At 44.0% G+C, this 14,760-nt stretch overlaps 1 protein-coding gene across 2 annotated transcripts in view; it reads left to right on the top strand.

Annotated features, from left to right (window-relative positions):
• The window catches only part of DICER1 (dicer 1, ribonuclease III), a 254,492-nt gene that overhangs the window by 117,184 nt on the left and 122,548 nt on the right, over positions 1–14,760 (top strand). For both annotated transcript variants that reach the window (XM_078785971.1, XM_078785966.1), the window contains exon 12: positions 5,654–5,802. In XM_078785971.1, coding sequence (XP_078642097.1) covers positions 5,654–5,802 — 149 coding nt within the window. The remainder of the gene's footprint in view (positions 1–5,653; positions 5,803–14,760) is intronic.

The following is a 14,760-nucleotide window of genomic DNA, read 5'->3' as shown; positions in this document are numbered from 1 at the left end:
ACTATGGACATGGATTTCATAAAAAGTGGGTCCCCCTTTGTGCTTCAATCTGGTACCAATTCACCAAATCCAGCCCACTCGACCAAATATTATATAAGGTGTTATTTGCTGCAGCATAGTATGCGTTATTGTTTCGAAGTTATTACAGAATGTGTTATGTAAGGAAAAGTGCTACTTTGTGATTCACATATCATGAACTCCTTGAGGCTAAACTACAAGTAAAATTGAGAAAGGCGGGAAAAAAGAAGTAAAAAACTCTGACTAGATATGACCTTGAAAACATGTCTAAACACTTCAACTGCACTCGGTACTGGTGCACTCGGGCGCATACCTCCGCCAGGCCGAACAGTTTATGTTTTGTATCCCAATGATAGGCTGGATCTGGATTCGGACCTGAACCAAAATCTAATTGGCTTGTTCTTCTCACCTAATCATCTCGTCCACCAAGTTTAGTCATAACTCGTCCACAACTTTTTTTAAAATATCATGTTATATATCGCATTTTGCCCGATCTCTCAATGGTGAAGAATCACGTAAAAATTAAACAATTCTCCTATCCGAATCCATATAAGGATCTTCACCAAAATAGAATCGATTCGTCCTTGTCAGACACCCAACTGGTCCACCATGTTTCGTCCAAATCCGTCCATAGCTTTTTGAGATATCGTGCTCTGTATCGGTTTTAGCCCTTTCACTAAATGGTGCAGAATCACTTAAAACATTAAATAATTCTCATATCCGAATCCATATTCCAATCTTCACCAAACTCGAATTGTTTAGTCCTTGTCACACACACAACCTGTCTACCAAGTTTCATCCACATCCGTCCACAACTTTTTGAGATATCCTGCTATATGTCGTTTTTGGCCCTATCTCCCAATGGTGAAAAATCACGTTAAAAATTCTACTAGCCGGATCCGAATCCGGATCTTCACCAAAATCTAATCATTTCGTCCTTGTCACATACACTTCCTCTCTGTCAAATTTTGTTCGTATCCATACACAGCTTTTTGAGATATCTTGTTCACAGACAAACAGACAGGGGTGAAAACATAACCTCCATCCACCTTTGATGGCGGAGGTAAATATGCAATAAAGGTATAAAAAACGTTTTGCAGAGTTTTACTTGGTTGACAGCGTGCCATAACGTTGACAGTTGCAATGTATGGATGTGTCATGGACAGTGAAAATGAAAGAAAACAACAACAACAACAACAACAACATGCATTTTAAGGCCATTTTCCCTGCAAGAGCGGGGGTTAGCCTTGCGGTCCCCATGACAATTTTCTCCATTTTGCCCTATTTTCTGCATCTCTCCTCGTTAACCCCCTTGCCCGCATGTCTTCTTCCACCGTCTTTAGCCAAGTCTTTCTCGGTCTTCCCCGTCCTCTACTTCCTTCTACATTTATTTCCATCATTCTTCTCAACCAGTCACTTTCATCCTTCCTCAACACATGACCAAACCATCTCAACCTGTTCCTCTTCACAGCATCAATCACAGGCTCTATTCCCATCATCTTTCGCAATTCATCATTTGTCTTCCTCTCTCTCAGCGGCATTCCGCACATCCACCGAACCATTCGCATTTCCACCCTTTCCAGCCTTCGTTGCTGCTCTACATTCATGACCCATGTCTCGCTCCCATAAATCATAACACTTCTCACACATGCAGCATACACCTTTCCCTTCAGCTTCAACGACACTCCCCTCCTCATCAGCACGCCACTCAGTTCCCGAAACTTCTTCCATGCACATCTCACTCGAGCAACCGTTGCCGTGTCTGATCCACCTTCTCCATTCAGCATGTCTCCGAGGTAGCAAAATGTTTTCACACCTTCCAGCTTCACGCCGTCTCCAAGATCCAACTCAACATTTCCTCCATCTGCAGTTCCCTCTGTGCACACCTTACATTTGAATATAGCTGCCACACTGGTTAATGACCCTCTCAGACCACTACATTTTTGATGAACCCACTCGGCGCACATTGTACATTGAATGGAGTTCACTCCGACACCCTTCCTGCACACAGCACATGGCCACTTCCCAGTTCTTTCCACCTCACCACATGCTTTACCACTTGCCATCACCTTCGTCTTTCCTATATTCACCTTCAGACCTTTTGTCTCCATACATTCCTTCCACTTGTTCATCTTTTCCTTCAGTCCATCCATACTTTCCGCAATCAACACCAGATCATCTGCATACAACAACTCCCACGGTAAACCCTCCTTTACGGTCTGAGCCAGCACCTCCATCACAGCTACAAATAGTAGTGGACTTAGTACCGACCCCTGATGCACTCCCACCTTCACCTCAAACTCACCACTGTTCCCGTCCTTCGTCCTTACAGCTGTGCGCGCTCTTTTGTACATTGCCATCACTACTCTGATCAACCATTCCTCCACTCCTAACTTCCTCAATGCCCATGTCATACTTCGCGTGGAACCCTATCGAATGCTTTCTCCAGATCAACAAACCCAAGAAACAACTTCTTCCTCTTCTCCATGTACTTCTCCTGCAACTGCCTCACAATAAAGAGCGCATCTGTCGTTCCTCTTCCTGGCATAAATCCAAACTGCATTTCGTCGATCTTCACGTTCTTCCTTATCCTCCTCTCCAACACCCTTTCCAATACCTTCATTCCATGCTCCAATAACTTTATCGCTCGGTACGAGCCACACTCCAGAGGGTCACCTTTCCCCTTGTATAGAGGGACAAGGGTACTCAGTTCCCAAACCACTGGAATGCGGCCTTCTTTCACCACCAGATTACAGATCTCTGTCAGATCTCCTTCAACATATCTCCCACAACTCCCGTCGGCCCTCCCGCTTTTCTACTCTTCATTGCTTTTATCGCTTCCTCAACTTCCTTCTCAGTTATCTTCTCTGCCGGTCCTAAAACTGGGTTACTCTCTATGTTGCCATCCCATTCATTCTCTGTATTCAACAGCATTTCCATATATCTTTTGCATCTTCCTTTAATTCCATCTGGGTCCACAATGATTTGTCCCACTTCATCCTTCAAGCAACTCACCCCCATCACATCACACCTCTCTTTCGCTATCTGCTTTGCAATCCTGAATACCGCTCTCTGACCCTCTTCCGAATCCAAGCGTTCTCCGAACATTTTCCTACATACCTCCTGCGCCTTTCCTACCTCTTTCTTTGCAGCCTTCTTGGCTGCCTTATAACTTTCATGCTCTGCTTTTTCTGCTCCCGTACCCTTCGCCTTCTGCCACTCCTTGAACTTCTTCCTCTTCTCGTCAATCCTCTTTCCAACTTCATCATCCCACCACCATGTTTCCGAGTGCCTCGGTGGTCCTTTTGTCCATCCACATACCTCACCAACGGCTCCCAACAGACTATCTTTCATTGACATCCAACAACTTTCAAGCTCAACCACATCATCCTCGACCCGACTCAGCCTCTCTTTTAATGCCTCCCTTACTGTCACCTCTTTCAACCTCCACACCTTCATTCTCGGTTGGTACTTCACCCGCCGAGCTCTCCTCGCACCTTTCACCCTTATGTCGCAGACAACCAAGTGGTGCTGTGAAACCGCCTCCTCCCCCGGGATCACCTTTGTGTCCCGGCGGTGCCCCCTATCTCGCCTACGCACCATCAGGTAGTCAACAGTTGTCGTCGACCCACCTGACGTGTATGTAACAAGCTTATTATCCCCTTTCTGGAACTGAGTATTGCAAATCAACAAATCAGCTCCATCAGCAAACTCCAAAATCCTTTCGCCTTCTCCATTTCTCACACCATATCCGTAACCCCCATGAACTCCCTCAAAACCGTCCATACTCCTTCCCACATGTCCATTTAGGTCTCCTCCTACCACAACAACTTCCTCATCTTTCACGTTTTCCATCAGCTTCTCTATCGCACACCAGAACTTGTCCTTCTCTTCATCGCTCCGACCAACCTGCGGAGCATATCCCGAGATGATGTTCACCAAGAGCTTTCCAATCATCATTTTCACCATCATCAACCTATCACTCACTCTGGTCACACTCACCACACTGTCTACAAACTCCTCAGAAAACAGGACACCAACACCATTCACGCCCTCCGGGCACCCTTGCCACACAAACTTGTATTTCTGTCCCTGCCTACCCTTCACCATTCTCACACCACTTCCCTTCCATCTCGTCTCTTGCACACAACATATGTCCACACTTCTTCTGACCAATACTTCCACCACTTCTCCTGATCTCCCTGTCATTGTCCCTACATTCCATGTCCCAAACCTCAGAAACCGATCTCCACTTAGGGCTGTACCCTGCCCATATGTTGTTGTAATTGTCATGGTTCTCTTTTTGAGGCAATGTTTTTTTTATGGCCGGATGCCCTTCCTGACGCCAACCCTCTTAGTCGCCTCTTACGACACGCAGGGATACGGTGTACCTATTCTAACCAGGGTACACACCGTACCAGGGTACACACCGTACTGGTTTTTTTTCACTCTTTCAAAAAGTTTTCACTTTTCATAAGTGAAAATGAAAGAAAGGAAGCAGATTAACAATTTTGAATGTGGTGTTGTAGACAAATGTTCAAAACTCCATCAACTGCAAGAATAACTAGAACGGCACTCGGTGGAGGGCATACCTCTGCCAGGCTGAACAGTTTACGTTTTCTATCATCTGATAGGCCAGATCTGGATTCGGACCTGAACCAAAATCTAATCGGCTTGTTCTTGCCACCAAACCAACTCGTTCACCAAGTTTAGTCATAACTCGTCCATAACTTTTTAAAATCTGATGTTATATATCGCTTTTCGCCCGATCTCTCAATGGTGAAGAATCGCTTAAAAATTAAATAATTCACTGATCCGGATCCGGATTCGTATCTTCACCAAAATTGAATCAAGTCTTCTTTGTCACATACCCAATCTGTCCACCAGGTTTCGTCCGAATCAGTCCACAACTTTCTTAGATATTGTGCTATGTATCGTTTTTGGCCTTATCTCTCAATGGTGAAGAATCACTTACAAAAGTTATACTAGCAGGATCCGGATCTTCAGCAAAATCTAATCATTTCGTCCGAATCCGTCCACAACTTTTTGAGATATCTTGTTCACAAACAGACAGACAGACAAACAAACCAACAGACATGGGTGAAAACATAACCTCCATCCACCTTCGGTGGTGGAGGTAACAAAGAAATCAGTGCTTGCAGAAATTAGAACACCTTGTACATAGATTAGTAGCATTGATGCCAAAACAGAAACTGTCATACTTTGGACACATCATGCACCATGCTGGTTCAACCAACCATGCTGGTTAGGATTGAGGGCAGAAGAAGAAGAAGAAGAAGAGGCAGACTTGGATGTGCTGGATGGATGGGGTAAAGGCTACAACCAAGCTGTCTCTGTGAGAGCTCCAGGAAGCATTGCAGAATTGTGATGTTTGGAGAAATCTGATCATGAATGTCACCAGAAGTCGGCCATAACTTGACGGAACTAGATAACTCTAATGCCATTTATATTTACTCCAAGTGAGTTTTCAATTGCTCTTTAATCATATCTTGTTGTTCGCGTTTGATCTGGTTTATTTTGGATTAAAATTTTGGTCAGATTGTCAAATATTTCCCATCGTAATATTACAGTTTCCTGTTAGTTATTTCACTATCTCCTGCTCGTTGTTTTTCAGATTCTACGTAAAAAGTGCTCGAAGTGCCCAGATGATGTGGAACAACCTGAAATGGCTGGGGAGAAGGAACCACTTCCTCCATACTTTCCTCGCCCTGAAAAGGGAGGATCTTCAGTTTCACTTGATTCAGCCATTGGTCTTATCAACAGGCAAGGGTGTTTGGTTGTTTCCTTGTTTATTCATGTATATAATCTAGTGTAGTGGTTACCTTATGCACATGTCGCGGTTACCTTATTCACTTATCCGCATGTGACGGTTACCATTACGATGGGTTTGTTCTAACCCACGCACACGGGCGTTTGGTTGTGTCGTCGTGACGCACGCGCGGCTGTTGGAGCCACGCCCTCCAAAGAGGGTGCTTGTTTTATATACACAAAGAATTAAGTTAAGCACCCCCCCCCCGTTTTTTTACAACCTCGCACATTACAAGTTTGTTGTCGTCAAAACAGTGTAATATACCCATGATATTGCTATATTTTCTGGAGAAGTGATATTATGGTCACATAAAAACATAACAATCATGCCGTTTTCAATATTTTATTCTGAATAATTTAAGGTGAAATTTTTTGGGAATTTTAGGCATATTTTCACCTCAATTTAAGTATGGAGCTATAGGTCCATCACGGACAGTGTGGATGACGTTTATGTTTTCTAACGTACAGTCATTGTTCTGAGAAGACCTCTAGCGATCTTTGCGTCAATAACGTGTGTAGGACCCACGTGATCGGATCACTGACTCAACCAATCACTTTTTTTCACTTTGATCACTCAATTTCATCAATGGATAATTGCTAATGTCATACCAATCATTATTTGATCTCACATACCTTAGAATATATGCCAATGTATACATATACACAAAGAATATATATTAGGGGGTGCTTACCTTAATTCGTTGTGTAGGGGTGCTTAACTTAATTCTTTGTGTATATAAGCCGTTACGACTTCGGTTCGTGAGCAGTTGCTGGAGATTTCTGTACAATAAACAACCTTTTGTACCCAACGAAATGGCCTCTTCTTATCGTCTTCGGCAACCGCTAAACTAGTCTATTTATTGCTGATGTTTCTCACCTCACTCGTCACCCATACACTTTTCACTATGTTCTTATTTTGACTAAATAACTTTTGACCTTACACCAGACATCAAAACAATCAAAAATAAAATGCACTTAATCGAGATGCTGACTCGTGTCATTGTTTTTCTTTTGGTGTAAACCTGTTTCAGAGGGTGCTAGTACAGTCGCCAGGCCGCGTTGTGAGTAAATATTGTCCCGTACTAATTTTCATTTTGTATTTTTCCGTGGACCCACAAAGTTGAACTCATCCAAGACATTCCCAATATGAATCTCTGTGCCAATTTTGGAAGTGATAGCTGCTCTCGTCCATTGATTCTGCCAAAAAAAAACAACCAATTTGGAGGTCTCGTCTCTTCAAAGCTGTTCATGCGCGCTCGCTTTCGAAGTTAAGTAACTTTTCACAATTGTGTTTTTGTCGAAACTGTATCTTTCTCTCGGTGTATGTACCTATTGGAGTGTCTTTAATAGTATTCTTGGTGTTGGTTTTTCATACCTGTGTACAGAATCGTCGGTCTTTCGTATCGCGTATTCTGAGGCCTAAGTGTAGTACTAGGCTACCGTGTCCGACCTTGGCTTGAGGCTTTGTTTTTGTCTCAGCAGTTCTCCTATCGCGCTGCAATTACTTTCCGGTCTCTGTTTTTCACGGCCTTTTCACCCCATACTTCCTTGTTTTAAAATCTCCTCAAAAAATTTTTTTTTTTCCTTCTGTTCTTATTCGTTTATTCGTTCTTATTTGTTCGTTCGTTCTTCGACCACGTTGTTTGTGATCACGTGATCACGTTGTTAAAAAATGTCTAATCTGTCCCCTGAAGACCTGTATTCTGTCATATTCTATAACACCTTTTTCTTCTTCTTCTATAAAAGGATGCTTTCGACTTGCTCACCAAATCTATTCATTCCAAAAAAAAATTCCATCTCTTATAGTGCATCTTTCATTCATTCCCTAAACTCTCCAGCACTCCATCCTCCCTCCAGCGTCCTCAAACGTATTTTTGACTCGAATGTCTCAAGAAACTCATTTTGCAATAAATGTTCGTTTCCCATTAATCGTACACTTTTCAAAATCCAATCTCACCCCTCCCCTCCAAATCTTCCCCATCACCCCTCCACTCCAAATCTTCCCCATCACCCCTTCCCTCCAAAACTTCCCCATCACCCCTTCACTCCAAATCTTCCCCATCACCCCTCCCCTTCAAAACTTCCCCATCACCCCTCCCCTCCAAATCTACCCCTTTGCCCCTCCCCTCCAAATCTTCCCCATCACCCATCTCTTTCAAATTTTCCCCCTTGCCCCTCCCCTCCAAATCTTCCCCATCACCCATCCCTTTCAAATCTTCCCCCTTGCCCCTCCCCTCCAAATCTTCCCCATCACCCCTTCCCTCCAAAACTTCCCCATCACCCCTCCCCTCCAAAACTTCCCCATCACCCCTCCCCTCTAAATCTACCCCCTTGCCCCTCCCCTCCAAATCATCCCCATCACCCATCTCTTTCAAATCTTCCCCTTGCCCCTCCCCTCCAAATCTTCCCAATCACCCATTCATTTCAAATCTCCCCCCACACCCCTCCCCTCCGAGACTCTCCCTTGCTCCTCCCCTCCTAGACTCCCCTCTCACCCCTCCTCCTCAAAGCGTCCTCCCCGCTTCTTCCCCCTTCCAACTTTCACCTTAATCTCCCTCAACCTTCTGCCTCGCTCTTCCCTCTCGTCAAATAACACCTCACTGCGCCTCTCCCAATCACCATCAAACCTTTTGTCCGCCCCATTCTTCCCTTTCTCCAAGCTATTCTGTAATCTCTGACACACCTTCAACAGCTCTCCCTACCTCTTCCTCCTCTTCCACATCTTACCCGACCGCTCCCCCCCCCCCCCCCTGTTCTGTATCCGATGCTCCCCCTTCCTCTTCCTTAACAGTATGGACCTCAAACATCCGGGGCCTTCGCTCAAACTTGTCTGATCTCTCCATACAGGTTGCTTCTGACAAACCAGACGTGATCTGCTTAACAGAAACTTTCCTCCTTCATGATGTCTCTGATTCCTTGGTATCTCTCCCAGCTTACTCCCTCCTCTGGTATAATAGACCTGAGCCTCGTCCTGGAGGTGGGGTTGCTATCTTTATAAAAAAACTCTCTTCCTCACTCACCCTGCACTGCCCTCTCTCCACCTCACCCCCAGGAATACCTTTGGCTACGGCTTCCCCTTCGTTCCCACCTTTTGTTCATATGTGTGTTGTACCGTCCACCAAACAGTGATGACTCCATCTACATCTCGCTGTCTGAGAATATGGACCACCTTCTATCTCCCCATCCCAACTCTCTCTTCCTCATATGTGGTGATTTCAACTGTCACCATGCCAGTTGGCTGGGTGTGGGTACCTCTCTCACCAGCCATGGCTCTTCAGCAAAGGACTTCTGTGACTCACTGGGAATGACACAATCTGTCAATTTCCCGACCCAGATTTCAGTCAACGGAGCATCTTCTGTTCTGGACTTGGTTATGACTAACTTCCCTGAAAATGTCTGCTGCTCTTCTTCTGCTCCAATCGGCTCTTCTGATCATGTGCTTGTTAAAGTGGACATCTCTCTGACCATTCTCAGAGAGCCTCCTCAGCGTCGACGAGTCTGGCATTTCACTCAGGCCAACTGGCACGGTCTTCAAGCAGCCATCAATCATCTGGACTGGTCTCCCATCTCTACCGCCTCTGACATCAACTCATCCTGGGAATTCTTCCAAAGTAAATTGCTCTCTCTCATGCACAGATTTATCCCATCTCGTCTTCAGTTGTCATACCCTTCCTCCCGTCCGTGGTACACGGAATCTTGTGGTGAGGCTATTGCCCAGAAACAACTTGCTTTCGTCTCCTGGAAAGCAAATCCAACGGAAGGAAATCTCATTTCCTTTCACAAAGCCCGAAACAAGTGTGTGTCCACCCTCAGGAGAGCCAGGAAACAATATCTCTCCGTTCTCAGGACCGAAATCTCTTATCTGTCTCCCTCTTCCAAATCCTGGTGGCGTCTGGTCAAATCTGTTTCTGGTGTTTGTTCCCCCTCCATCCCCTCCCTCACCTCAAATGGCCACATGGCTGACTCCGCACGTGAAAAAGCTGAATGCCTCAGCTCTGTGTTTGCCTCTAAATCGTGCGTCCCAAACCCATCCCTCTCTGTACCCACCGTACCCAGTCATACCCAGCTGCTCCTGGACTCTGTGTCCTTTCCTCCTGACAAGGTGGAAAAGTTTCTGTCAACCCTCGACTCGGATTCTGCAACTGGACCTGACGGCATCAGCCCACGGGTCCTAAAGTCCTGTTCTTCCGCTCTTTCACTCCCTCTCTCTGTTCTCTTCACCCTCTCTTTTGCTCAAGGTCATCTTCCATCTGCTTGGAAATCTGCCAACATCACCACTTTGCACAAAAAAGGTGCAAAAACAGATCCCAGCAACTACAGACCAATCAGCCTTCTCCCAATTATCAGCAAAGTCATGGAATCCATCATTGCTTCAGATATGAAATCTTTCCTCTTCTCCAATGGCTTGATCTCTGATCATCAATTTGGTTTCAGACCTGGACACTCTACTCTGGACATGCTGCTTCTGCTTTCTCAACAATGGATGGAGGTCCTCAATGCCAAACAGGAAATTAGAGCAGTCTCCCTTGACATATCACGTGCCTTCGATACGGTCTGGCACCCCGCTCTGCTCACCAAACTCTCCTCTTTTGGTATCCATGGAAATCTCCACGCATGGCTGGCGGACTTCCTCTCTAGTCGTAGTCAACGTGTGGCCCTGAATGGGTTTCTCTCATCTCCTCTTCCTGTTCAGGCTGGAGTTCCACAAGGCAGTGTTCTGGGCCCTGTGCTTTTTCTGATCTTCATCAATGATCTCTCTGACTCTCTTGAAAATCCTCTGTATCTCTTTGCTGATGACTCTACTCTCTGTCGCTCCATTCTTCATCCCTCAGATCGGCAGTCTGCAGCCTCCTCACTCTCTGCAGACCTGGACAAAATCACAGACTGGGCAAACAAGTGGAACATGTCTTTCAATCCTGACAAATCTCACACTCTTACGATGTCTCTCCGAAAAGACCGACTGGACAACCCTCCCATCCACTTTCTGAATAATCCTCTCCAAGAAGTTCTGTCACTCAAACTTTTGGGTCTCACTATCTGCCATGATCTTTCCTGGGAAAACCACATTTCAAATCTGGCCTCCAAAGCCAGTCGCCGACTGGGCATCCTCCGTCGTGCGAAGTCCTTCCTTGGCACACCTGAGCTCCTCACCACATACAAGGCTTTCATCCGCAGCTCAATGGAATACTGCTCTCCCCTCTGGGCTGGTGCTCCTGCCTCACATCTAGCTCGTCTTCACGCTGTTAAAACCAAAGCATTCAGAATCATTGGAATCTCCCGCGATGAAGCTAACTCCAAGGGCCTCTCACTCACTCACCGCAGGCAGGTTGGTGGCCTTTCCGTCTTCTACCGACTCCTCTCTGGCCTTGCCCCCCCCCCCCCCCAGCTCTCTCTGGGCTCTGTCCTGCAAATATTCCTACAGGTCGCATAAGATCTGCCTGCAACCCTCTTATCGTCAAACTGCCAAAATCAAGACTCCCTGCTCACCTTCACTCCTTCATTCCTCTTTTCTCCCGCCTCTGGAACAAACTCCCTCACTCTCTTCAATCCCACTCCACCCTCCAGGTCTTTAAAACAGCTGTTCACCACCATCTCTTATCTTCCCCCTTCCAAAACCTTGATCTTTTCTACCCCCGCTAATTTCACCCCAATTCCACTTTTTTGAAATACCAACTTCTGTCCTGGAAGTCCTTGGTGTCCTTGTGTTTTATACTTCTCCCTCCCCCCCCCCCCTTGCCACGCCGCCTCCCCCCAAGCCCTCTCCCTTCCACACATCTCCCTGCTCTCAAATGTTGTGTTTGTGTGCTGCCCCTTCTCTCCCCATCTTGTTTTCCGCTCCCTCTTTTTATATATTTTGTTTGTCTGGGTGATTTGTTTGTGAAGTAAATGTTAGCTCTTTCACGAGCCTCGATTCAGTATACAAAAAAAAAAACAACCAAAGAATCACAGAGAGAATCATTGCCATACTCACAGGCTATGCCTAATATCCTTGCGTAAGTAATTATTCAGAAACCAGTTTATTATTTATACCATTATTACTTTTCAAAGTCGAAGATTTTAGAAGTATACTGCTTGGTCTTGTTCGTTATTCTGTCTGTCTGTCTGGTGTAGCCTGGTGTTGGCTTAGCGGTTAGGGTGCCGGCTTGGGATCCTAGGATCATGGGTTTGAATCCCAGTCGATCGCCAAATTAACACCAGGGGGGTTGACTCAGCCTGTCATCCTTCCAAGGTCGGCAAATTGAGTACCAGCTTGCTGGGATGAATGATCCCGGTGTGTACCCCGGTTTAGAATATGTACACCGTATCCCTGCGCATCGTAAGAGGCGACTAAGGGTTGGCGCCAGGAAGGGCATCCGGCTATAAAAACATTGCCTCAAACAGGGAACCATGATTGTCGTGGGGCCTGCAAGTCTAACCCCTGCTCTAGCAGGGAAAATGGCCTTAAAACGATCATTCGTTCATTCATTCATTGTCCATCTGTCTGTCTGCCTGTTTGTCTGTGTCTATCGGTCTGTCAATCACCGACAAGTCACAATTTTAAACCAATCTTCACGAAACCTCACCAGAAGGTAGAGTTCGTAATAAGGAAGAAGCCCATCGATTTTGAGGTCAAAGGACATCTTGAGGTCAAATTTCTAAAATCGACTTTTTCATCCGATTGATTTGAAAATTGAAAAGCATTTGCATATTGAGTCACTAAATTGGGAAACCAACTATTTAAAGGTCAAAGCTCAACTCAAGCTCGAACTTCTGAAATCATCAATTTTCATCTGGAAAATTGTCACTTTTCATCCGATTAACTTGACAATTAAACAGCAATTCCATAATACCTCACTTAATTGGGAAACCAACTATTTTTTCGTCAAAACATCAAAGGTCAACTCCAAGTAAAACTGTAAAATCATAAATTTTTCATCTGAAAAATGTCACTTTTCATCCTATTAACTTGAAAATTAAACAGCAATTACATAGTGCATCAATGAATTGGGAAATCAACTATTTTTGAGGTCAAAGGTCAACTCGAGGTCAAAGTTCTAATATCTATTTTCATCCGAAAAATCATCAATTTTAATCTGATTGACCCGAGCTTTGATTAAGATTGTCAATTAGAATCTTGATGAAATGGACAATTTGATGTATCCATGGCAACCTTTTGGGGGGGGGGGGGGGAGGGGGGGTGGATTTTGGAAGTATCTTGCTCTGCATGACTGCTTTCTTGTTATTATTATTAATACAAACACCCACTCACTATGGGAGCTGCAAAGGAGGGAACTTTAATTTGGAGGTGCAATATTCCCATGCACAATAACATTCATTCTCCACATGAACATTCCCATGTATAATGACCAAGTTGAAACACATTTCTTCCCACAAATAAACAGACATGTTTGTTTTAATGCATTCCCCTCCCACATCTGATTATTATAGCTTAATTATACTCTTAACACAGATAATTGCCGTATTTTAGAATGCTTTGTTCAACTTCCATGTGTTTATGCATTTATTTTGCGATTAAATCCAATTTTCAAGTTATTCTGTCCAGGAGTGTCCAGGAGTCCAGGAGTAATTAGTCGGTATGACTGATTATTATGATACTTCTCCACTTCATCCTCTTATTCATCCTCTTTCATCCTCTTATTATGATTCATCCTCTTATTATGATACTTCTCCACTTTCACAAAAACGTATATATCTAAATTGGAGGTGGCATCCCAACTTAGAAGAACACTTCCATGCACACCCAGAGTACAACCAAAACTTTTCAACTTATTTGGTACAGTGTTTTAGGAGTGCATAAAATGCAGACCATGTATGTAAATTGGCCAATACATTTTCGATTTTATGAGGTTTTCATACAGAGATATCTCTTATTATAATGGAGCAAATGCATATGGTTATATATTTATATTTGTGACCAAAACGTCTTCTTCTAATTTTATTTAACAAATTCTGCCACGTTGTTTATATGTATATATTAAGCTAACCTAAGAAACATATTTGTGACACCTGTATTCATTACTGCTAAAAAATTTTGTAACTTTTACATGATTAATCGAGATAGAGATTGAGATATGGGCAAAATAAAATATACGACATAAAAACCCAGCCAGAAGTCCAACGAAAGAGGTGGATTGGGGGCATGCCTGCTCTGTAAAGCTGGCAGCTTGACTTTCCCATCCAGTTTTTGATCAATTTTGTTGACTATCAAATTGGTCATGTTATTTATATAAAGATAACCTAAGAAACACATTTGTGATTTTTTATTTTTATGCCTCCACCCCTGAAGGTGGCCAGAGGCATTATGTTTTCGGGTTATCTGTACATCCGTCCGTACGTCTGTCCGTCTGTACCGGCTATACCTTGCTTTTCTCAGCAACCACATGTCTGATTTGAGACAAAACTTTCAGGGTAGGAGTGACACCCATGCAGAATATTTTTTTTGTCATAATTGTAACATCATATGCCACGTGGTATGGCAGCCATCTTGGAATAAACACAAATAATAAACACAAATAATAAACACAAAAAAATTTGAAACCTGGCACATTGTCAAGTACTCCCAATGGGGAACAAAAGCATGATAATGATGACATCATAGGTGAAGTGGTATACCAGCCAAAAATGTTTAAATTGAATTCCTTATCCTAAAAATCTGAAATTGCATGCACATGATATATGACCCATTTGTATTGAAATATTAAACTTATGACATCTTAGGTCACATGGTTTGGCAGCAATATTGGATTTAACCTAAAACCTTAAAAAAACATCTCCCAAACCACCAAATCGATTGAATCAAAACTTTACGTGTGTTATTGACATTAAAAGATGATCACGAAAACATCATTGGTCACATAATGTTGCAGCCATATTGGATTGAAGGAAAGTATTAAATAATTATTTCTCTGAAAC

The sequence above is a fragment of the Myxine glutinosa genome, chromosome 1, assembly GCF_964187855.1.
Source record: "Myxine glutinosa chromosome 1, kmMyxGlut1.1, whole genome shotgun sequence".
Lineage (NCBI taxonomy): Eukaryota > Metazoa > Chordata > Myxini > Myxiniformes > Myxinidae > Myxine > Myxine glutinosa.
Note: the sequence above shows the minus strand (reverse complement) of the source record. Positions and strands in the feature narration are given on the sequence as shown.